General features: G+C 37.8%; 2 protein-coding genes across 2 annotated transcripts in view; one reads left to right on the forward strand and one right to left on the reverse strand.

Moving 5' to 3' along the window:
- The window catches only part of LOC106139411 (N-alpha-acetyltransferase 15, NatA auxiliary subunit), a 94253-nt gene that overhangs the window by 11168 nt on the left and 58051 nt on the right, over positions 1–25034 (forward strand). The window lies entirely within an intron of this gene.
- Positions 1751–20259, reverse strand: LOC106139412 (adhesive plaque matrix protein). Its single transcript, XM_013340849.2, has 2 exons — positions 20076–20259; positions 1751–5535 (listed from the first exon to the last, which is right to left on the reverse strand). Exon 2 carries the CDS (start codon positions 5533–5535, stop codon positions 2203–2205), a length of 3333 nt encoding a protein of 1110 aa, XP_013196303.2. The 5' UTR covers positions 20076–20259; the 3' UTR covers positions 1751–2202.

Genomic DNA, 25034 nt, shown 5'->3' on the forward strand with positions numbered 1-25034 from the left:
AAGTCGATTCACCGTAAGCCTTCTGTAACATTTTCAGTGACTCCGAACACGATATTCCATTGGCAATGCAAAATTTAAGTCAAACTCTTTGTTCGATGTTTTTATCCATTATGAAATTAGCAATACACACTAGATATGATATAACTAAAAATAGCACTGTATTTAATGTAAACAACAGATGCAACTCAAACTCCGCGCCAAAATGGAAAACAGTTGTGCCAATCTAACAACAACAAAAAAAACAAAAATTTGAATTTGGAACCATAAATAAATAATCCATTCCCGATACTTTTCTGACTGAATGTAAAATATCACTTATGGGATGGTTATTATTATTTATTTATATTATTTATTTATTAATTTATGATCGTGAACTTATACCTATAGTATACTAACCTTTCCACTCTACTCCACTCTTTCTCATGGGTGTCGTAAAAGGCGACTAAAGGATAGGCTTATAAACTTGGGATTCTTTTAGGCGACAGGCTAGCAACCTGTCACTATTTAAATCTCAATTCTATCATTAAGCCAAACAACTGAACTTGGCCTATCAGTCTTTTTAAGACTGTTGGCTCTGTCTACCATGCAAGGGATATAGGCGTGATTATATGTATGTATGTATGTACCTTTCCTTATTGTTCAATTTTAATTCCATTATAAAGTCCAGCTTTACATGGTCTCCCAGTCTTGTGACGATTGAGACTGTCTACTGTGTCTATTCACTTAAGGAACAAACACGTTGATATGTGTAAGTGCACATGATCCAAGCTGGGTTATTTTTCAATGTTAAGACCACAAATTCTGTCAGACGAGAATCGCTTCGTGTAAGTAGATTCCTTAAATAGCCCAAGGGCTTACGCCGTATCAATTTATTTCGTTCTATCCGTTTTTTTTTTTCTATTTAGTGTAATAAACTTAACTTACTTACACCGGGCTCTTTTAAGATAACATACATATAATCACGTCTATTTCCTTTGCGGGGTAGACAGAGCCAATAGTCTTGAAAAGACTGATGGGCCACGCTCACCTGTTTGGCTTAATGATAGAATTGAGATTCATAAAGTGACAGGTTGCTAACCTGTCGCTTAATATAAGAATTCCAAGTTTATAAGTCTATCCTCTAGTCGCCCATTACGACATCCATGGGGTAAAGATATAGTGGTCCTATTCGTTCCTCTTCTAAGATTATTAGGATAATATGGGTTATTGTGTTGATGATTTAATTTCCAGCAAAAACTTGTCTGCGATGATGATCGGCTGATCCTTTCATCACTGTATTACTTATACAATCATGAACGGCACTTTTTCAACGTCAAACAATATTATATAATAAAGAAAAACTCAGACATTTGTAATCTTTCCGCCGATGTTCCGCGTTTCAATTTGTTTACTAGGTCATATTGTAATCTATATTTTTTGCTAGTAACAAAATGGTAGGATGAATGAGATTTATAAAGACAAACCTGCCCTAAAAACTGATGTATCTGTTATGAGTTGGTTAGTAGCAGATATTTTATTGGTACACATTTTGTTTTTAAATTTCTACAAACATGTGTAAATCTTTATTTCTGATTACCACATTTAACCACCAAGGTCACTTTCAACTTTTCCCACTTTGCCAAATTGGTGACCCAATACAATATTTATTTGCACTTATACTTTCTAAATACTCCGAATGCGAAAATTACTTAATTCCTTTTGTAATGACACCAAATCTGCGGATTGGGTAATGTAAAAATAAAACACGGTGTAAATAGAAAATTTTCGTTTATTTCAATACAAAATCACAATGATTTGTCATTATTAAAAAACATTATAACAATTAAAATAACAATTGTTATTACAAAATTATATGATAGCTCACAATATTCGCCACACATATCACATCATCCCTCCATCCCTCATAGTTCATCATTGAGAATACTGACATAAATAAATTAATTATGCATCACGCACCACAGTCTCTTAAAATAAATTAATAAATAGTCGACGAAATCATAGAAAAGCGTCCATATTGTTCATAAACATCGCTCTGGAGTATATAAACTAGAAAAAAAAACTCGCGTTTAAATATTATGGCAATTAGGGCGACCGCCCGCTAGTCTTTCGTTCCTTAAACTACTTAGGACACTTAAACATCACATTTGCGCTTTATATTTACACTGCACGTCGTCGCGACGTTCTCAGACTAGAGCTTTGGTTTCACCGTCCGTAGCCCGGCGCTCGGAACCTCTCTCGAGCTGCCCGCGCCGCCTGTGGCGTCAGGAAGTATACATGGGCACCTTCCCCTGGCAGCCGGTACGATACGAAAGACCCTGGTCTCCCTTCCCCGGCCGCGTTCACAGGATTCGCTGGACCTATCCACTCGGCATCAGGATTAATGGGAGGCAGCGGTCGCCTATAATTGACCGCTGTGTCACCCCCTAAACTAGGTCTGTTCAAATCGTACTGCTCTCCAGCGAACTGGGGCCTCTGCACCTGACTTTGGTGTCTATATTGCTCTGATCTGTATCCTGGATTAGGGATGGGAATAAACTCACTGTCAGGGTTTATCGTCGGCCGCGGTAACCGCTCGTTAACAAGCGTGTCGTCTAATAATGAAGGCGGTTTCTGATGTATTAGTTCCGCGTTTCGATGCCCTTGAATTTGTTCGCTGTCGGGGTTTACAGGCGGTCGCGGTAATCGGTCGTTGACCAGAGTATCTCTGTCTAGAGATGGTGGGTTGGTCTGGGATTCGACTATCTCGTACGCGTATTGTATGTTGATGTTGTTGTCGATTGGCGTTTTGACAGTCTCTAATGGTGGCGTCACGGCCAAACCATTAACGTCGTGGGTGTTATCCTCTATTTTCTTCCCGAAAATGTCGAAGGAGTTTCTTGTAATATCGTCCAGGTATCTCTCATCTTGTTTGGTGTAATATCCATTCTCGATTGGGTTCGAAGTCGTACTCGGTTGCTTGTTGATGTACTGAATCACAGATGGTTTATCATTCTGTATGGGTATGTGATTTCTGGTTCCTTTGGGTATTTTCTCAATATGACCATCATCATAGTCTTCGTCTCGCGTTTTTGATTTTGGATAATATCTAGATGATGTTGGAGATTCGGTGGTCACTATGCTCTCAATCAGATACTGTTGGTGATAGCCTGGTGAAACTGACGGAGTGATTGCATTGAATTCGTTTTCTACATTGAAGGGCTTGCTGTAGCTTACCATGGGCCTGAATGGTTCAGGATCTAATTTGGGCGCACGGAATGTCAATTGCTCTGGTCTTGGTTTGGCTTGAGCTTGATAGTACTGATATACAGGTCTGGAGGTGATAGCTTTGGGCTTGTGGTGTGAATGAGGACGATGCGAATGTGCCTTTGGTCTCTTTGTGGTGAATAAATCTATTGTTTGTTGGATGTCAGCTATTTGTTGGAAGAAAGCGTCTGGTCTTTGCTTCGATTGTTGGACGTATACTTGTTGGGGTCTCGGCTTTTGTATGCTGAAGTATTCCTGTGTGACTGTTCGGGGTCCTTGTTTCTGTGGCCATATGAAAAGCGCATCAGCTTGATCGATAGCACCGTACGCGACGTCAACTGACGGAGTGAAGCCAGACTGAGGATTTACGTTGGGTTGCACATATGGCGCTTGATTTATTGGTGCTTGACTTACTGGCACAGCCTTGTAATATTTTCTACCGTCGAAGTATGTCTCCGGAGTCGGCGATGTCTTTGGTTGCTCGTCGAAGAAGTAGAAAGAAGCTAAAGCGTCGTTAGGTTTAGGATTGTATACAGGTTGTAACTTCGTAGTAGGCACGTCACTTTGGATACTGGAGTAATATGCTCTTAATGGCACTGGGGTTGATGTAACGATGTCGTTGATGATCACATTCGGCGTTTTATCTGTCACATATTGCACATAGGGTTTCTCTGTCGTTGAAGGAATCTTTGTGTCATAAATCTGATCTGGATAATCGTAAAGAACAGAAACTGAGAGAGGTTTTGAAGTGACTTTGGTTCTGATTTTGTACACGGGTTTCTCTGTTTTCGGCCTTGTTGTAACTTCGTCGGGCAGATTTTGGATTCGAACAGGATTCCTGGATGGTATGCGAAGTGGTTTTCTATAGTTTGCCTTTGGCGTCGTTATAATTTCAACCGTCGGTGGAGTTGAAATAGTGCTTGGTACTTCAGTAGTCCTAACCGTTTCGGTGGTAGACGTCGTTGTTGTCGTAGGTCTACTCTTGTATTTGTTTCTGTACACGGCAGGTCCAAGTGTTGGTTTCGCCGTTGTGGGCCTCGTGTAAGATGTTGATGGTCTATTTGTTCGTAATGTTTCTGTAGTTGTTTTCTCCTCCATAGGGGCGAAGAAGTCCGGTGGAGGTGGCAATATTATTCCAGGCACTAAAGGTCCAGCCGGCACACTATTGTTGTAGTCAGCGCGGTAAGAAAAATTGTAAGGCGGCGGATAGTAAATCGAAGGGTCGTCTTCGTCGTACAGGTCGGACTGGTTGCTCGGTGGTGGTAGAAACGCTGCGCCCGGAGGAAAGCCTTCTGGAAAAGTTCCGTTCATGGGTGGGAGGAAGGGGAATGCTCCTTCGCTCGCATTCCCGGGTAGGAATGGGAACGGAGGACTTGGCAACGGCGCTCCCCCGGCAGTAGTGTTTCCCGGATAATCACCCGGGGCGTAGGGCGCTCCCGGTGGGAATGGGAATGGCGGAGGAGGAAGAGGGCCTTCGCCCTCTCCTGCTGGGAAGGGTGGAAATAGGGCCGCAGGGACACTACCGTTTGGCGTAAGGAAGACGAGCGGTCCGTTGTCGGAGAGTTGTACCGGAAAGGGCGGAGGCACTTTGGGTTTCTTAGGAAGCTTTACTTGCCTTCTGGGCGCCTCGTAGTCATCAATCGGTGGCCATGGCCTGCGTTCATTCTCTTTGGTACGTTCAGGGAATGAGCCGCCTTTGAGAACTAGCAAGTGATCTTCTGCTAGCCATATTTCGTCTTTCTTCAAGCCACCTAAACTCTGAAGGTTATCTTTCGTTCTCGTTTCCGAGTTCGGCTCATAACTTATGATTCCCGGACGCTTAGGTGTCTTTGCGAATATTTCATTTTGAATGAGGCCATATTTCCCTTCTGCCACTTGGTCGGACAAAGTTTTTTTGTCCTCCTCATCCTCTTTCACTTTTCCGTTTTCCTTGCCCTCGCCGGCGCTGGACATGAGCATGCCGTCGTCCCATATGCCCTGGTTCCATCCCACGGTGCCGCCCGACTGGTCCGCCGCGATCACGCCGTTGAACTTGCCGCTTTCGCTTTTATCATCAAACGAAATGGAGTTCTTCACGGAGCTGTATTCCTTGTTTTTCATGTGACCGCCGATGAGTCGCTTAATGGTGCGCTGGGACTCCGCGGTGTCTGTGTCTGGGGGAGGCCCGAGACTGCGCTGATCGCGCACGAACGAGTCAGGCGGCAGCGCGTAGGCGGGCACGAGCACGCTGGCGCGCGCATCGCACGCCCATGCCAGCGCTAGCACCAACGCTAACGCCGCCCCTCTCACCATCTGAAAATTTACAAAACATTCCTATTAGTTTCGATTGCACAACGTTATCAAACTTACGTATATAAATCAGGGAACTTATCTAAGTGTTTCTTTGTGATTAAACGGCGCTCGGTTGCACATGAGCGGTGGAAGTGAAAGGCTTTGCGGAGACAAAAGCGGCGGCCAGTGATTTGGGCACTGGCGTGCCGCGCGCGGCCGGCCGCCTTTTATCAAGTTTTAGTGGGCGACCACCTCCGACCCGCTGGCATTGAAAATCAAGCGTTTAATTGGAAATTGAATGGCGAATAATGCTCGCGACACAGGAAGGCCGAAGCCTAAATACTTTAAAAAACAGTTCGTAATAGAATCTTCGGTTTGTATTTAAGTCACGGCAAATTACAATGAACTTTATGGTTTTTGTCGGTAAGTAATGGTATGGTATATAGAAACAATGATCAGCCGTTTTCACAACTAGGATTGGCACGAGTATCGCAACGTAATGCTGTGTGTAGTCACGAAACGACATTATTGTTAGTGTAACGCTGTGAATAATCTCGTTTCTCCTAAACAATATAGGATTTAATGTTGTAATTGGCGTGGGGGATGTGACAAATTGGCCTGTGAAATTGTATGAACGCCGTGATGGGTAGGTATGAGAGATGGTGGCGACAGAAACTGAGGTATAATAATGATTGTAATATAACAGCTAGATCTACGGCCAGTAACTTGTGGCTTCGAGCTAAGATAAATTATATTTATCAAAAGAAGTAATCATTGAAGTCTGGTGAAAGCAAATTCCTACTGTGGTTTCGAAGTTTAGCAACTGTTTACTTGAGTTTATGAAAGTTTACTTGATACCAGAACAGCTGTGATTGGACAAGAATGGCGTCATGTTGTATTAAACAACTTTTCACTCCACCTATTCCTCACCACCACTCCGTCAAGAGTGAAACCAATATAAAAAATCGTTAATGTGCTTATTAAGTTATAAAAATAGATCTTGTAGGTCTAGATCTGCCGGCACGAGTCGAGTGTCCGGTAAGGTACAGTCATCTTCAAAAGTCCATATTCGAATGAACATTTTCCTATGATACAAAGATAGTGCCGTGTGGTTCCCGGCACTTATGATAGGATCAGTCCATCTCTTTTATATGGTTGTAGTAAAAGTTTACTAATATAATATGCACATCTATGATACAAAACCAGTGAGTTCCTGCTGCTTCTACTGCTGCAGCTGCTTCTTTCCCCGGGCAGAGGCTAATATAATTTACCACTCCATCTCTTACCCGTGGATGTCGTAAAAGGCGGCTAAATGAATGGCTAATAAACTTGGGATTGTCCTTTTAGGCTATTTTAGGATATATTGCAAGTATGCAACCTGTCACTATCTGAGTACCAATTCTTTCATCAAGGTATGAACTCTCAACGTCTTTGCCGTGAGAGATTGTTTTTCGTGTATGTAATTGGCCAACACTGGTTAGATTTTTCAGGCCCCTAAAATGACATAAAATTAAAGTCGCCTACATAACTGTATGTAAAACTAATAAAAAAATTATATGCACTTTGGAACTTAACTGTACTTTGGTAGGGCCCGTGAAAGGCACGGACACCCAACGCCTTGATTTCGCCTTCGATAACCAACTAGGTATAGGTAATGGTGCCAAAGCTTGCACTGAAAGTGCACTAGATCACTGTACTAAAGGTGCAGACTCACTGGATCACCAGTATAGTTTATTGAGTTGATTGCGCGGAGAAAATTGTATTCTATAATATATACTTACCTAACTTACTTCGAGGGTAACTCAATCTGTGTTATTTGTCCCGTATATATTTTTTTATTTTTATGATTATGAGTTGTGGTCGTGATTCTTTGAATTTTTGAAAATTCCATACAGTATAGATTGCGTTTAAAGGAAAATCCGTTTGAAATTATATTCTTATGTTGAGATGTTTCATTCATTTTCCTTTACCTAAAAGAATTTAATTTAATGAATAAATTGAAAATGAAGTAATAAAAGAAAGATATTTGAACGAAATACTAATGACCCGGTCCTTATTGTGTGTTGCCAACAGTTTCAAAGATACTGAAAGGCCACGTTCAGTTGAAGCTTAATGATTAAATTGCGATTCAAATAGTGACATGTTGCTAGCGCATCGCCTAAAAAAAAATAATCCCAAGTTTAGCCTTTCTCATGATTGACTTTTACGAGAATAAAAGCAGGGATACACTACTTTTTTTTTAGTTATCAGACCCGCATGGAAGCTTTGAACAAAGCGCGAATTTGTTTTATAATACCTATCTTAAGTTTTTTGTAGGCTCAGCGTGTCACCGACCTAATCGGGGCGTACGCCAAACGGCAATGCAATCCGGCGCAAGTTCTAATTGGTTCCGAATGCAATCTCTTTGGTATTTATTATATCTTTAACTTCAGTTACCATATTACATGTTACCCACTATTGAAATGTTATTTTTTATGTTTCTTTTATTATAACTTTATATGGTTTGATAACAAGACGAGTTAACACAAAAAGTTAATGAATGTTTAAACTAAGGTATGTATATAATGTAATGACAAAATTTAGTTTCTGCTTACCCCTCCGGGAAAATGTTACAATAATATAGGTAGATATTGTCACCAATTATTTCTGTCCATTCAGATAGAATTATTTTTCTGATTGAAATAGTCATCTCATTGAATTGTTTAATACAGTTAATCATTTGCGAGGCTCATCAACGGTAACTAATGGCAATAATGATATGCGAAAATAATCTGACCTTGGTTTATATAGTTTTCTGTACTTTTATCGCGCTTAAGCAACTGTTACGTAACCCGGTTGTTTTGCTTTGTGCCGATAAGTGTTCACGTATCATATACTAGCTTTAGCCCGCGGCTCCGCTAGCATGATAAGTGTTCTTATGTTCGTAGTAGGTACTCTACACTAAATGTATTTACGTATGCAAAATTAAATGCATGAAGATCGGTTCATTGGTTTTGACGTGAAAGGCGGACAACCAAACACATTGTCGTATGTATGATATTAGTATGAATATGTTCGGTTCTCTGTTAAGTTCATTCAAATGAAGATAATTGATTTTTTAATGGACCGATTTTAAAAAATATTTTGCTTTTTTTCTAGTGTCACCATCCACTTCAGTCATAAAATGTACAATCAAAATATGTTTACTGTTTCATTGTATGTGTAGATTTAATGGCACGAACTGCATATTGCGAACGCTTTGTTCATGCAAAGTGCATATTCAATAAGATTTGACATTTACCAGTCTCATCCTTTCATTTACATGTTTGCCTTCGTAAAAATACCAGTGGCGCAGGTAGCGAAATCAATCGAGGTTGCAAATACAATAGATCAGTTTTAGAACTCTTTAAGATTTTGCTAGAAATACAACTTTATCGAAATAAATCTATAAATAGATATATATAAAGAAGTTAACTTAATTATTGATATACATATTAACGTCCTGGCCAGCTGGGTGACTTAAATCTCTAGAGATTTGAAGTTCTGAATGTAACCTACATTGAGAATTTCTGATGTTCTCAAGGGGTGCACTGAGAGGTTTCCCGCGGGAAGGCATAATAAATTGGACTCACTTTTAACACGCCTGGACCCGCGGGTTTACTATAGTAACGTCTAAATTTGACGAGTGGTCTACGTTTGCAATTATTAATTCTCACTGCGCGTTGGTCGACAACTTACCATTGTTGTAATTATTTGACATGGGCGATGTAAAACTAAGACAAGCGGCCGCGGCCTTGCCGGCAAGGTGCCCGCTTTTTTTTGCGGTCAACAGAAACGTGATTAACCAACCAGCTTGGAGTGTCACGGTGCTCGGTTACAATACGAATCAGCCTTGCGGTCGCGTTATAAAAAAAAAAAGAATTCGGTATTCAAACGTGTATTTTTTTAGTGTGGCAACCTTTCTTTGCGGTCTCATTACATTTCACCGAAACGAGTGTTGGGAAATACTCGTGTGGATGCATTGTCGATAATTTGTATTCATTGCTCGTCTTTCGGCCGCAACTTTCCATTGGCCTTTGTCTCTCTGTATTTGGCGGATCAACAGGATATGGACAGTCGTTACGTTTCACGCTTTCCAATATAAGTAAGAAATTTTCCAACAACTTTTGTGATCAAATCTGAAACACACATTTGTGTTGTAATTTATGCAATTATATAGACAAGTCAACAAGAAAATGGGGTCTAACACGACTGCAGCCAGTAATTGCATGCATTGATCTCCTTGAGTTCACGGAACGACGGAAAAGGTACCTATGTTTATTTATTACAGGCCACCAACTAGACAGTTATTACTACAACGTAGCATTTACTGAACTGACCACTCCTCGGTATCCGCACAAGTGCCGATATGAACGTAAAAGTTGTGCAACAGAACAAGAATGAGCACTCAATCAATAAAATTGGACGTATGTTAAACCGGGTTTTGTCGCTTTACGTGTCGTAACTGTAACAAATTGTTGGAACTGCGACATTGGACCAAATAGAGCTATTATGTTGGTTGTCCTTAACGCCATAACGCAGGAATATCATCGCTAAATGGCGCGTGGCACGAACCGCTATTAGTTAGAACCACAGATGGAAACCACAGCGAAATACTAATGAAGTAGGAATTGCTACCGGACAAGGTTTTGGCAAATAATTTAGCCAATCAACGAGCAATCGCAAGCAATTTGATACGCCAAGAAAAGTAAAATCTTTTTTCATTATGGTTGTCTAACAAGCTAGAGTCGTTATAGATAAATTAAGACAATGATCATCATTATTGATGAATGTGCAGTGTTATGTGGCAACCCTAATGAAGAGCGCGGTGGGCGCGTGCCGCTTTGATTGATCTAAGCTCTCATTATAGATCCTTTATTATATGTATTGTTAGTCGGAGATCTTCATGCTAGCCTTTTGTTTATGTCAAATATTAATGATACTAAAGCATTGTCTCTGAATTCACTTTATTATTTTACTAAAATACTTGCGCAATCTAATTCGTTGTTAATGATGTCTATCACAATGGGATGATTATTTTGATCTCATTGTGAAGTTAGTAAGAAAGCAATAAAATAAATTGGTCCTTGAAAAATTTTTGATGGTTCAGAATTAATAAAAAAAAGGAAAATAAAGATGGTTAGATACTTAGACGGCAACCACTACTGGAATAAATGAAGCTAGAAGACATAATTATAAGAATTCACCAATATGGGCTGATGATAAGAATTCACCTTTTATAGTGTAATTTAATACATTGAAGATCGTTTCAAGAATTTACTTAGACATGTCGTAAAGGGCTCTAAATGTCGCTTCGTCTCTGGCATTTCTGCTGTATCATAGAAATAGTGTCATGGCGTAGCGATGCAAGTCAAGTGGTTCGCGGCCAAGGTAAGCCCACCATGGACCGGTTTAGTATTTGCATCGGGTCTTCTTGTTATAACAATAATTTTAATGTTTGTTCTTATTGTAGAACAATATGCATAATCGTAATTTTTTTAGTAACAATGTGATTATGTTTTTTATCATTTTCTATTTGCTTATATCTTCGTGAGATTTTTTACAGTTTTTCTTTATAATCGGATTTTGAACTTTTCTTTTACTTTTGCAGTTTTTGTTCTTGTCAACTTCATTTGTAGTATTTATTTTATTTTTATTTTCTCTGAATCTTTTTCTAGGCGTCGTTATCAATTTCATCTCTTATGTAACCTCTTTTATCGCAAATCTTAAAACATGCATTCTACAAACAAAAGCAATTAAACATCAATCGAGTAACTAACCTTGCGTTTTAATGTGGGAATTCAAAACGCCTTCAGCTTGTTAGGACTAATTTAGATAATCTGGTTTCAGTAATAAAGGCTTGCGGTGTACCTATAAAGATTTGAATTGCAGTTGCACAATGTGCAGTGTGGGCGAATCAGTGTATTCGCAGTTATTCTGGTTGCGAATTGATTTATTGATCCTAGAATAATAATTTTATTAGATGGCATTTACCCCATTCATAGCTAAGAATATTGCTATAAACATCTCAGCGATACCATGTGAAACTAGAATATGAGACGATATAATCAGAAATATCCTTTTACGAACAGTAAGTTTCATTGTTATAGCTATGGAATTTAAGGTCGCCTTGTTAAAAAAATTGATCTGATTCTCCGAGTCGTGACCGGTTTCGGTAGTGGAGTGCGCACGCGCCGGCTGGCGGTCATTTTGGAGCGAAATACTTCATGCTGTTTCTATTTACTACGTGCTTTGTCATGTGCCCCATTGTTACACTTCTATGATTTATATTCTCCAACTTGGAAACATTCAAGGTGACGCGTTGGGTAAGCAGTCCGCACCAATGTTTTGGTAAATCGATTCTGTTGTTGTTTCTCGCCTGTTTTATGAATACAATTCATATGTCTCACCCTTGAACGCTCGTTAGCCTTCACACTAATTAAATATCAAAAACTTCCGCGTTCACTATAATATAATTCTTTCATAATTGCATGTAGAGACGGTTCGCTAGGAATATTGTCACCGTATTTGGATCTGGAAGTTTACGGAAACGTAGCGCAACAAAAAACATTTTCCCATAAAAGTCTATGTTGTCGTAATGGTCGGTTTAGATTATTTCTTGTAATCTGACTATATCTGATCGAGATGAGGTTTTCTTGGAAAATGACCGGTGCCACGTGATTCTCTTTTGTTGTTGCGCTTTCCTTTGTTAACTTTCTTGTGCTTTGTTTCGCAATTTAGCTGAGTGGTCCTATCCAGTGTTATTGTATACGTAATCTACCATATAATGCCCGTTCTCATGTAGACCAACGGTAATTGCGATTACAGCATCGGAGTTAAAAGAAATTTTACTTTTCAAGGCGTACGTGTCGCTTGTTGACTTTTGAACTGCTGTGTTCATTTTTATTTCTCTTGTATATACCAATTACGTGTCTTATTATCTACTTTATTAATAAAGGTTATATTGTTTTGGGTCACCGGTTTAACTTTAGTTTTTTTACAGTTTGATGTTTACTCACATGATGTTTTTCATGCAGTGTTGTCGACTTAACTATTTCTTTTTCTATTACAGGTAAGTGACCATTGAACGAATTCTCCACATCGGTAAGTCTTTGCTACACACATGAGGTGGGCGTCACCTTTCTTATCCGCTGCGGTGAGGTAAACACCAATTAGCTGATTTGAGATTGATAATCGTCGCTATTAGTTAGTTCTGTATTGTTTAATATGAGCCACTCTTGTGCAATGGGTTTCAAAATTTTTCCGCTGTTCTGCCTTTACCTTTTGGTGATTTTCGGAGCGTGGCGGATAATAGGCAACCTTAGATTGCGCCTGAGTCCTTCGCGGAATCGTGCGGGGAAAAGCTGCATATTTATTTATTACCCACTTTTGTAATTTATCGCTCTAAGAAAAATTTTTCAAGGTGAAGAAATACTGGGCGAACGCAATGCGCTTTGTAGTGAAATAGTGACATTAGTACGTTATAGTGTGACTATTAAGTTTTAAGATGATGATAGTGATTTAGTTTAAAATAACGAATAACTTAAAGGAGGAGTAGGTATATTGGTCCTTTATTGAAGTTAGGTTTGCAGTTGACATGATCGCTTATTGAGATTTACATTGCATAGAAGCAATCCTAATATTCAGGGCCTTGTATTTATTAATTTTAAAATAACCCATTTTAATCGTATTTGTAGTCAATATTGGCATTCGTAGTAATTTTAGGACTTATTTTTTTATTTAAGAATAGAATAATAGATTTGATTAACCAAATATTATTATTGTTCCAAATGGTGGTGGTGCTAACCATTTATGTTACAATCTTATCTCTTGAATAATTAATATTGGTATTCTACTAACATTACATATTGTAACAACTTGATACAACGTTTTGTTTTTTCTTGCGCGCAGATATTTTTTTCTGCGTCCGAAGTTTCGCCCAGATAACTTGCCAAAGAGAATTTTCTCAAGGTGAAAATGTCTGTCTGTCTGTTTATGCTAAACAAAGGGTATTTTATTATGACAAGTGACGTTCGCCACGGCGATTAGAGATCCGACGGGCCCGAGGCGTGTGTGCGAGATAATTGTTGGGAGCGACTATTGTTGTAGCTGTTAGAGGCTGAAGATTATATTTTGTATTGTAGAGCGCGTACAAATCTAAAATTATTATTCCTTACTAGGTATAATTTACAAAAAAGGAGCCTATGTTACTTCTAGATAATTGGTTTGGCTAAGTGCTAAATATCATCAAGATCACTTCAGTAGGTTTACGAGTTTATTCGTTATTAAAAAAAAATATATCTTTTCTCTTTTTAATATTAGTCAGGAAGTGGGTATCAAGTAAACGATTTTTCATTTGACAAAGTTCTCGTATTGATTTCTTTTATTAGTTGGAATGATTGATTAAAAATTCGTCAAGAGATGACAACGTGTACGTTTTAACTTGCACGGGTTCAATTGATCATTGTGCTTTTATAGTTACTCTGAGTGAGCCAAACAAACGAGACATTCGTTATCACACTAAAAACAAATAGTCATTCTACACATTGTTTTCTACTCTCCTTTTCTCAGACCCTGGTTTTGTATTTTTCTTCATAATTAGGGTTGTCAGGTGTCCGAATAAAGTTGAATATAGATAGGCTTCTAAAATTATTAATATCCATATAGCTGTCCGGCCGAGATTTTAAGTCTTTTCGAGACTGTCAGCTTTTGTCTACCCGAGTAGTATAAAGTCGTGATTATATGTTTGTTTGTATCATCGATCTCTCGTTCGGGAACGCAACAGGTAGGCTATCTGGCCTCTTTATTCCAAATGTTAGACCAAAATCATTGGTCTGATCCTTTCGCTACCGTGGACAAGGCATATGAATTATCATATCTCTATTTTATTTCGGGCAACTAAATAAATGGAAAGAGATAAAAGATATGACATATACCTTATCATTAGTGATTAGAATTAGTGACCCTCTGTCTGGCTTCTGGGAATGGCGTCCTGACAACCCTATTGTTAATTCATTTTTTCGTGCGAGCCGGATGCTGCTTTTTTGCGGACTATGTTGTGAGCCGCGATGACGCAATTACATTATCATCACATGTAAATCATGATTCCTAAGATATATGTTTGTGAACTCGTTTGATAATTTATTTACATACACATGTTTTAAAGTTTGTTTTGTTCAGATTTGAGATAATTGGGACGAGGTCTGTGTTTGTCTCTTATTTAGTTTTTACTCGTATTTTTCTATTTTAGTTGTCTCTGCGAAGCTGCAAATTTATTGTCTTTGATACCGTGATTCATAGAAAGTCAAGGTTTTGAATTGTGATGCGCAGACGCAGAGTGAGGTGAATTTCCCGAGGCGATCAACTCGCCGTTTTTGGCATAATGTTATTGATTTTAACGATGAGTTTATATTGATGATGTTCGTTTTTTTACAATATTGAATTAGGCATTTGTCTTCCATCTCACCTGATGCTTAGTGACGATAAAGACGAAGATGTTACATGCCTATCCAAAAGATACATGCAAATATGCTAAATAGATCCATTATTATGGTATTTAGCTAAACGTGGACGAGTCTTGTGGACTATTGACTCTTGAGATATAAAGCGGTGAAATATGTGTCTGTATGTGTGTGTTATAAGTGTTTAGTAGTAGAGTTCCAGCTAGCAATTGATTAATCATCTTATAATAATTAAGTGATTGATCATAATTAAAGAAAACAACATAGATGATGTGTCACATAAAAGTGGGATATTTTTTCATTTCACTTTCATAGTTAAATGTTTAGGCCCATTAAAGCGAATTAAACATAAAACGACACACATGTAAATTACATATGATTCAAGTCGTGATTCGAAGAAAAAAAAAAGCGATTGACACAAATCTTTGGAGTTGCTACGGTCGATTAACGATTGACATTGAGCTGTCCACTTTAGATCATGCGTTTGTGATCGCTCGAACAGGTGGCATGGCGTGTCTAACTCTATTTAGCATGTCGTATGTCTATGGCATAGAAGAATGGAACTTGATCATATCGAGGACTGGTGAAAGGTTAGTTCATGAGTTCCCCACAGGCTGAGCCTGCATGAAGAGGAGAGTTATAAATGTGGAGGAAGCGAAAGTAGTATGCAGGGATGATAGCAAGTGGAAAGATGTAGTTCTCGGCTTATAACTGCGGGAAAGAGCCGTTCGCGTAAAATAAAAAATCCCGATAATATGTTTTCCCACGGGCATTTTAGGATATTCTCTCTTAGGCCACAAAGAGAACTTACATGCTAATATTAAATCTCTAGACCCAGCGGTCTGGGTCATGTGTTGATAGGTCAGTCAGTCAGTGGCCTGTTTTATACAGGTAGATGTTTGTCTGTCATGTCATTTACTATTCAAATTACGGTCATATGATTCATTGTAAACATACCGGCTTACGACTTGACTTTCTTATGGTAATTTCATGTTTATTGCCTAGAATAAATACTGGTTTGTGGACTTTCTTGTGTGATCGTGGTTTTACTTTTTACAAATGTTCTCATAATTTTTAATTTATTATATTATTATTATAAATCTATTAGTAATAAAGAAGGCTTTTATCATTATATATTATATCTATGTCATTCATTTTGAATATAATTGAAACCAGCTGTTAGTTGAAAGATGTTTCAGCCTTTTTACCAATTCAAATATATAATGATTTAAATCATATTGCCATACAGCTGAACCGTGGCCTTACAGCCTTTTCAAGACTGTTGGCTCTGTTTACCCCGCAAGATAAAACGTGACTATATGTATAACTTTCATAAGGTATGAACTACTACTACTACTAACTACTCCTGGATTCGCCACAAACGTGAAAAAGTCAGTCACCTCTCTCTAACCTTTGTGAGCTTATACGCCTGTTAACAGTAACTCAACGAATACCTATTCAACTATAACTACCGAATAACTTTGTAACAGCTACAACTGCTAACATACCGGTCTATTACCATTTATAATTTTATTGTAACAATTGAATAACATTCTATATAATTTATTGTTGTTCATTTAATGCATTCAGCTGTACTCACGGAAATAGAAATACTTGGGTTTGCTACATACATACATCCGCATTTTAATAGCGACCGTTTTTCTCACGTTAACAACGCATTGATATATATGTGTATACTCATATATATGTATGTCTGTATACGTCATTGTTTGATGTCGATTGTCTTGTATAAAAGTTAAGTTAATGTTAAATTCCGTCCTCGGCAGGCACACATTCCTATATCGTTGACACTGTTTATTTTTCAAACAATTTTTATTGTCATTCTATATAGGTACTAACTTTTTCAAATAATTTTTTTTTCATTCTATACCTATACTAACTAGTTTTTACTCGCAGCTTCGCCTGCGTGAATTTATCGTCATCTACAAAAGCGACGAGTTTAGCGCTACTTAAAAAAGTATACAGGTTTTTTGCATTACCCACGGTTACTATAGTTTTTGTCAGGATATAGTAACAAACAAACAAATAAACTTAATTTCGCATTTCTAATATCAGACTTGACCAAACAATGAGCTTTGTCTTAGTAAATGATGTAGATAAAATCTATCACATTTTTTAAGTAAGATCAAATCACAGATACATGTTAATTTTGATTAAAATCGGTTCAGTAGTATGGCAATTTATCAATGACAAAGACCCGTACCATAAATATGTGTTAGATTTTTATTATAAAGTACTATAAGTATAACAAAGTTTGGGGCTAGCATAATATTTGCGATTGCGCTGAACGTGGCCTTTCAGTATTTCGGGACTGCTGGCTCTGTCTACCCCGCGAGGGAAATAGACGTGATTATATGAATGAATGTAAATAACACTCAGTTTTGAAAAATGCAAGCGCTCGTCACCGAAATGTTTTCCGAAAATTAATGGAAAATTTGGTATAACGTGATCGCATTTGCAATTACGTCCTATTATTTGTATTGATATAGCTGGCATATATTTACATAGTTATATATGTATATAATATTTATACAAACGTACCTCGATCAATTCAGAGACGTCCTGGCGAAAGGTCAGGTCAAGATTATTAAATGAGTAATTAATGTGGGTGCATAAACAGAATTTTTAATGTATACGAAAATATGCAAGGATCGTTGCCAATGGAAAGATATAGTCTCTGCCTATCCCTCGGGCTACGAGGCGTGATTTTAAGTATTAGCGATAGGCTTGTAACTTGTCACAATTTGAATCTCAATTCCAGCATTAAGTCATACTGCTAACCGTGGCCTTCCAGTCTTTGAGATAATGACGATAATATATGTATATGTATGCAATTATATTGATACAGGTGGCATATGTTTACATAGTATAGTTATATCACATAGTTCCGAGACTAGAGGAGCTTTCAAAAGCTTTCGCGGTACTTTCGTTGCCGTTCGGAAGACGACAATTTACTATGTAACATAACATCTAACATATGACATCATCTCGGAAGTGATTCGCATGTGATTAGACTGACTGACCTGACACTTGATTCTAGATGTATTTTAGAATATTGATATGATTTGAATGTTGTTAATATATATTTTTTTTGCAACTAGGATCGGTGAGTCTTTTCGAAACTGTTGTCTACCCCGAAACGTCTGTCTTAACGAAAAATTATTTATGTATATTATTAATTTCGTAAAAAAAACTAAACTTAATAGTGCAGGCGGATTTATATCTTATGCAAGTGATATACGTACATTTTTTTTTCTTTCGGTATGCAGTAATTACATGACATAATGTTTCAATAATAAACTTCACCTGTTTTTGGTCAACGAATAAATTAATATCTCACGTAATATGACACACGGGATTGTTATTTTATTGCGCTCACGTTTTGTTCTGTTATATATTTATACATACATATAATCACGTCTTTATCCCTTACCGGGTAGTCAGAGCCAATAGTGTTGAAAAGACTGAAAGGCCCCGTTTAACTGTATAGCTCAATGATGGAATAATTGAGATTCAAATAATGACGGGTTGCTAGCCGATCGCCTTAAAGAAGAATCCCAAGTTTATAAGCCTTTCCCTTGGTAGACTTTTACAATCTGCACGGAAGGAGAAGCAGCTGGTACACACAATTTTTTTTTGGTACCAGACCAGTATTGAAGTTATATCTTGAACTATGATTGGATCGGGTTTTCCGAAATGACATATATGTATGTTTGTACAGACATCGGTAGCAAAAGAATGCAAAGATAATACCTATTGTTATATGACTAATATGGCCGTATTGCTTCTGGTATTGTCATAAAATTAATAATAATGTGTTATTATGAAGATTTTTCTGTTTTAAGATATTTTTTTATTTGCAACATGCTTCGTTTATTTGTAAAATGAAACTTTTTGTAAAAAAAACGGTTTGGTATACGGGTCATAATAAATAATGTTTTATAATAGGTCATACATTCATACATACATAAAATCAGGCCTCTTTGCCGGAGGGGTAGGCAAGGACTACCTAATTCCACTTGCCACGATCTCTGCATATTTCCTTCGCTTCATCCACATTCATAACTCTCTTCATGCAAACTCGGCGGTTTCGGGTACTTTTGACTGATTGGTACATAATAGGGCATATTTGTGTTTAATGATAGACCATTTTAAAATTAATTCGATTTTGATTGTATGTTTAGGAAGTGTCCGATAAAATAGGAACTATTTTTTATTTGGAAGATGAACTATTACAAGAAGAAATATTTAGAGCCATTGGGCACGACAAGTTAATTAGCTTAAACAGAAATGCTAAAACAAAACATAAACAAACACGAGTTGTTTATTGTTGGACGAAACAATTGGTAATCAAGCTTGTTTCAAATGAATGAATTATTTATTATTTGTGACTAATTCAGTTTGTGAATGAATGTGTACAGGCGTTATGAATAGTCTAATCTTATCCAACGCCTCATCGGATGTCCCACGCTTTCCAGAAAATTAAAACTCCGTTGTTAGCGGCGTGGGTTAAATTTAATTTATAAAAAATGTGTGCGAATTTCGTCATGAAAATTTTTAATGTTCTTTTCAAAGTCGCGTTAATTTGTAGCGATGTTGTGATTTAACATGCTTTTATTGTTCTTTCTCTTCAAATTAAGTAATAGTAATTGTTTACAGTTCTTTTCATTAACAGAATTAAAGATTTCAACGTGCGTTATGTTGTAAGCAAGGAAGACAAAGTTTGTAAAATTAACCTCTTGTTGCGCGATGTTCAAACCTTGTTGCATTTTGCGACAATTTAAGCAAATGAGTATTGTTGAATTCGGAGCACATTTTCGCCGGTTAAGCAATAATCGTTCTCTGTAAACGCTAATACTTTTGTTTGGATATTCACACAGGTGGTTTCGTGTCATTGAAGTTTTCTGTCGAAGGCCCGCATGTGAAACTTTGTCTAATACTGTGTCGCGATACGAGCAGCAATTCGTATTGTTTCTGGATTCCGATTGTTACCGCGCCTAAGCCCGTGAGATCTGGGTCGGGGGTATATTGTCAACGGCACTAAATTAAACACAATCTTACATTTTGTCAAGCGGTAGAGGCTGCGGCTGTAACACTTGGGAAATCACTCTTCAATAGCACATCACAGGATGCAGTCACTTCACTAAGTTCACTGGCACATAATATGTGTTCCTTGTGGTGGTTCCCGAGGGTGACTGTGGGTGGACGTGTGAGCTGACAGTCGCGCGGCGCATGAGTGGTCGCGTTGGTAGGGGGCGCCGATGTAAATACTCTAGCGTAGCGCGTGCGCGCCGCCCACGCACACTGACGAACAAAACACGCATACAGACACACGATACGTAGTCGCGATAGGTGTCTGACGCGCGAAGGCTTCACGGGTAAAAATAAATCGAATGCGATGGTATGTTTTAAGAATTTTGTTATATGTGATCAGTTCCGTAAGCATTCATTAGGGTTTTGGTGCGGGAGAGATTATGTCGGAAAGTGGTCTTGGATCTGTAGCAGTGGAAGCTAACTGGTAACAATAGAATGAGAGAGAGATTGATGCGAGATTTTATGATATTTTGTAAATAATAGCCTCAGTTTGAAGGCTTCTGCTGTCACTACTGTAATTTCGATTACAGCAAAAGAATGTTTGGGCGTGTGCATGTGTGCAATTTATATCGTGGTGTTCATGAAAACAGTAGTAGGCGTTGTCCGGGCTTCTCTCTAGAGAAACGCAACCGGGATAAAAGCTAAGACGATGATCCTGGGTGTTAGTGAACGTGATCTATAATCATTAATTTTCTATTATTATCATTTGGTTTGGACAAGATCAGGAAAAGCCTAAACGTATGGTTATTCCTAGACCCTAAGGCCACATTTTGTAAGCGATTATATTGTTAAAACTGTCGTAAATGATAGATAATAAGGCGCGATACATAGATGGGATATCCCTAATGTCAGCGGATGCAGATGTAACGGATCAAAGGTTTGAATAATTCATACTCTTATATAAGGATAAAGGTACTGAGTTATTAAACATCACGGTTAAACGGTCACGTATAAGTGGTGCTACTTAGAAGTAAAGTGTCATTGTCAGTGTCATTAAAAAAAAAAAATTTGATTTCATAAAGTGAACACGTCCATAATAGCTTTGTGGTTGCTCCTATATGGGAAAAGCTTTTGGAAGCTAGTTTATTGTGTGGTTCTGCCACATAAAAATCATGTCGTAAATCTTGCCCGAATACCTGAGAGATAAGTGGAAGGCCGAATCTGGTGATTCTCTATCAAGAAAGACTTGAGGAACCTGGACATCATAGACACTTGGGGAACAACTGATCGGGGAGAGTGACATAAAAAAATGGTATTTTAGAAACCGACTGGACATTCCGGTAATAAAACCCTAACAAGGCAAAAGTTCAAGTGCAAATCGACAAGGAGATGATCCCACGGAGGTGAGACAAGGGAAGAAAGAAGAAAAATAATTAGAAAATAAAAAATAGCAGCGGAAATAATTGCGTCGCATATAAGAGCAATGAGACAGTCATTTAAAAATGCTCATAGTCCAATCAGTATAATAACATGCTATAAAAATAACTAGTTACTCCTTATTTATTTACTAACAACCGGTTAAAATAGTCGCATCATCGCTTTTAAAGTCGTCCGCGGTTCCTTTTACGTAGGTAATTATTATGTCATGCAACAGATAATCGATTTTTTTATCGAATCTCGACTTTTATAGCTTTGATGTAGGTATTGAGAACTAATGGATAGATAGTATTGAAATTTCTTTGAGTAATGTATCGGCAGCTCGCGTGGTTTGGTTCTGGCGTGTCCCAATGCTTTTTTTGCGATTCATTTCCCAGTTTAAACTTGAATGGTCAATATTGTAATTTTTTGCCCCAACTTTATTACAACAATCAGTATTTAACGTAGAAATTATTGCTGGTCTTTCTTTCACTGAAACGAATAACTGAGCCAACCTTCTTCACATTTCGTTATTTTAATAATTTTCTTTGCACTATTTTAAAAATCGAAGAGAAGATAAACCTTGATTTTCAGTATCGATCGATGATCATACCACAACAACATAGTTGAAACATTCTGTTGCGCAAGACAAGACGAGTCATCGACACTGCGCGTCCTCGAAAGGTCGCACTTGCATGCGCCGGCGCCGGTGAGCCGGGCGAAGACAGATTCCAATTTCAAATTGCTTCTTCTTCCTCCTACCGTTAGTCCCGGTAACATCCCCACCTACCTTTGACCATGATCCTGGACCTGGTAAGTCAGGTTTTAACACAGCAGCAGCTCTCGTCTGACCTCCGCAACCTTTTCAAGGGAAACTTAACCTATACTGGATTATAATTACACATACGATTGCCTAAATATGCGGGTTTTCTCACTTTGTTTTCCTCCACCGCGAGAGCATCATTTAGCACTAAAATTGATAAGTATAAAAATTCATATCAGAGGTATGGGCATTTCAATTTTAAATGTTTAAATACTTGGAAATACAAAATAGTTGTGGTGAATGAGACGTCTTCTTTGAAATGTTTTGAAATAACGTGGTCGGTGCCTAAAGTCTTGATTATTTCCCACCAGCCTTATTAAAGGGCTTCGTTGCAATGATAATCCCTTTCTTGTCTGTATTTAAAGATCCAGCCATATTTTAAATACTGTAATTTCGTCTGTTCTACTTTTATTCACGTTAGCTACAAAATCTTACATTAATCAGCGAAGTGGCTTGCTGACCGCAAATAACACTTTCGCAGTCATCAGTTTGCCCGTTCGCCTATACTGTATAACTGTAAGTATCTGCAAAATAGCGATAATAGAAATGTTTTCTTGGAGCGGTTCGTTTACCTAGATAGCAATAAATAATTAATTCAATGTCAACGAACATGCCACGTCTTTATATCAAACGAGGTAAATTGTTTCTCAAGACGCGCAGGCTACGTGTAACTGGACGGTTTAAGGTTGTGATTCACATTAATCTATCTCCTTCTCTTTATTAGCTTTTACAGTCTGTGCCTGAAGAGGATACTTATTTTGGAAACAAAGCGGGTGGTATTTGTGATACATACTTGTTAATATTTTACGAGAATCAGTAACCTAAAAAATCTCGAAAATAATCCAAGGATTGCACCCACTGAATATTTTTTTTTATAGAGTTCGCAAAGTAGTTATGTAGCCTTTTGTGTTTTTTACGTACTTATCTCATAAATTAGGATACGCGTTTTTTTAAGCCTTCTTAAAAGGCGCCAGTTTCGACAACTGGCGCCAATTTCCGCGATGCTGTTAAGTTAAATTATGTAATCGAATATGTTTTGTTCCTTACAGTTCTTTTTATCGAGTAATTTTATCACCGGCACACGAGATTTATCGATACTTACAATCTGTTTCGTTTTTATTCGCTACCTCTCGATAATTTTAAGACTTTTTCCTTTTTAAACGATTCTTTTACTTTTTATCACTTGTGACATTGTTAGACTTCGACCTATGTATGTATTGCGGTAATTGTTGTTATTTTACTATTGATATTAAATTTAAGTTCTGATTTAGAAGCTATATCAGCCAGATTGTCACGTCATGAGCAGTTCATTTTGAAATACAACTTGGGGAATTTCCAAACGTTTTGCACCTGATAAGTTAGAATCGCATCTCTAACATTATCTTGTGGTTTCCCGCGTATTCCTCGGTGTTCATTCCTATCGAATTTTAAATATACATAGGTACCTACGTAGTAAGTCGTTTCTAGCGAATCTTAAAGATATAGGTTTGAAGATAGTGCAACATGTGTCGCTGATATTTCTGTGCAAACGGGATTGGGGTACCTATGCTGCAGAATTGTTCTCATATTTTAGTAATCATCGGTCACGATTTTATACTATACTTAATCATATTTTTTGAACCATGAACCATTCGATTCATTTGAAAGTATTTGAAACTTAAACACTTGATGATTTAATGTTGACAAATTTTAAGATATTGATGACGACACCTCTTTAGAAAAACAATTTTGTTTTTGTGATACTTCAGATGTTTAGTATCAATAAATACTTTAGAGTCAAGTCAAATTCACGTCCGTTATTTGATTGGAATTCATCAAATTTTGCCAGAACCGGTTTAATATTACTCGTTATTTACAACTTGTGCTGTCGTCTTAAAAATATTGTCGGAATATGGTATAAGAGGACTCCTTTCTGGTTTGATAACATTACTATCTAGTCTAGAAATATCTTTAATATTTTATTGTATTTTTTTTTTGCCTAAGAATGAAAAACTGGCGTCACAATACTCAATATTGTAAATTCACATGACTCCATAGAATAACAAGGTATTAGACGAACTTTTTGCATTGTTAATTACTCCATTTGCCTCTTGGTGTTAGTCAAGGTTGCGTCCTTACCCCTCCGGAGAGGAACCCAGAGATTGCCTGAGACCACGATCCTGGAGTAGGTAAGTTCGTACATGAGCAACGACTTACGTCCTGTCCTTCATACATACATACATATAATCACGTCTATATCCCTTGCGGGGTAGACAGAGCCAACAGTCCTGAGCGGACTGATAGGCCACGTTCAGCTATTTGGCTTTAAGATAGAATTGAGATTCGAATAGTGACAAGTTGCTAGCCTATCGCCTAAAAAAAGAATCTCAAGTTTGTAAGCCTATCCCTTAGTCGCCTTTTACGACATCCATGGGAAAGAGATGGAGTGGTCCTATTCTTTTTTGAATTGGTGCCGGGAACCACACGGCAGTCCTGTCCTTCGTAACGTCGAAACTAGCCCGAATAATCAATATCTTTAAAGTAACTTATAATAAAATTTTGTCCGTACACAAGTTGTTATTTTCTCATAAAAGCAATAAAGATGTGCGTTTTCTGATGTAATTACACTTTTAATTCAATTGTTCGACGTTTTTATGCCTTTCTCATAGTTTTGCAACACGGGACCTCGCTCTAATTAGTTTTGGCAGATCGTTTAACACGTCTCAATGTTAGCACCCCCGTGTTATGAAAGACATGGTTAGCACCTC

The sequence above is a fragment of the Amyelois transitella genome, chromosome 21 (assembly GCF_032362555.1).
Source record: "Amyelois transitella isolate CPQ chromosome 21, ilAmyTran1.1, whole genome shotgun sequence".
Taxonomy (NCBI): Eukaryota; Metazoa; Arthropoda; class Insecta; order Lepidoptera; family Pyralidae; genus Amyelois; species Amyelois transitella.

What these genes read in the sequence shown, in the direction of transcription:
- LOC106139412 (XM_013340849.2), bottom strand. Translation starts at nt 5,535, where the DNA reads ATGGTGAGAGGGGCGGCGTTAGCGTTGGTGCTAGCGCTGGCATGGGCG.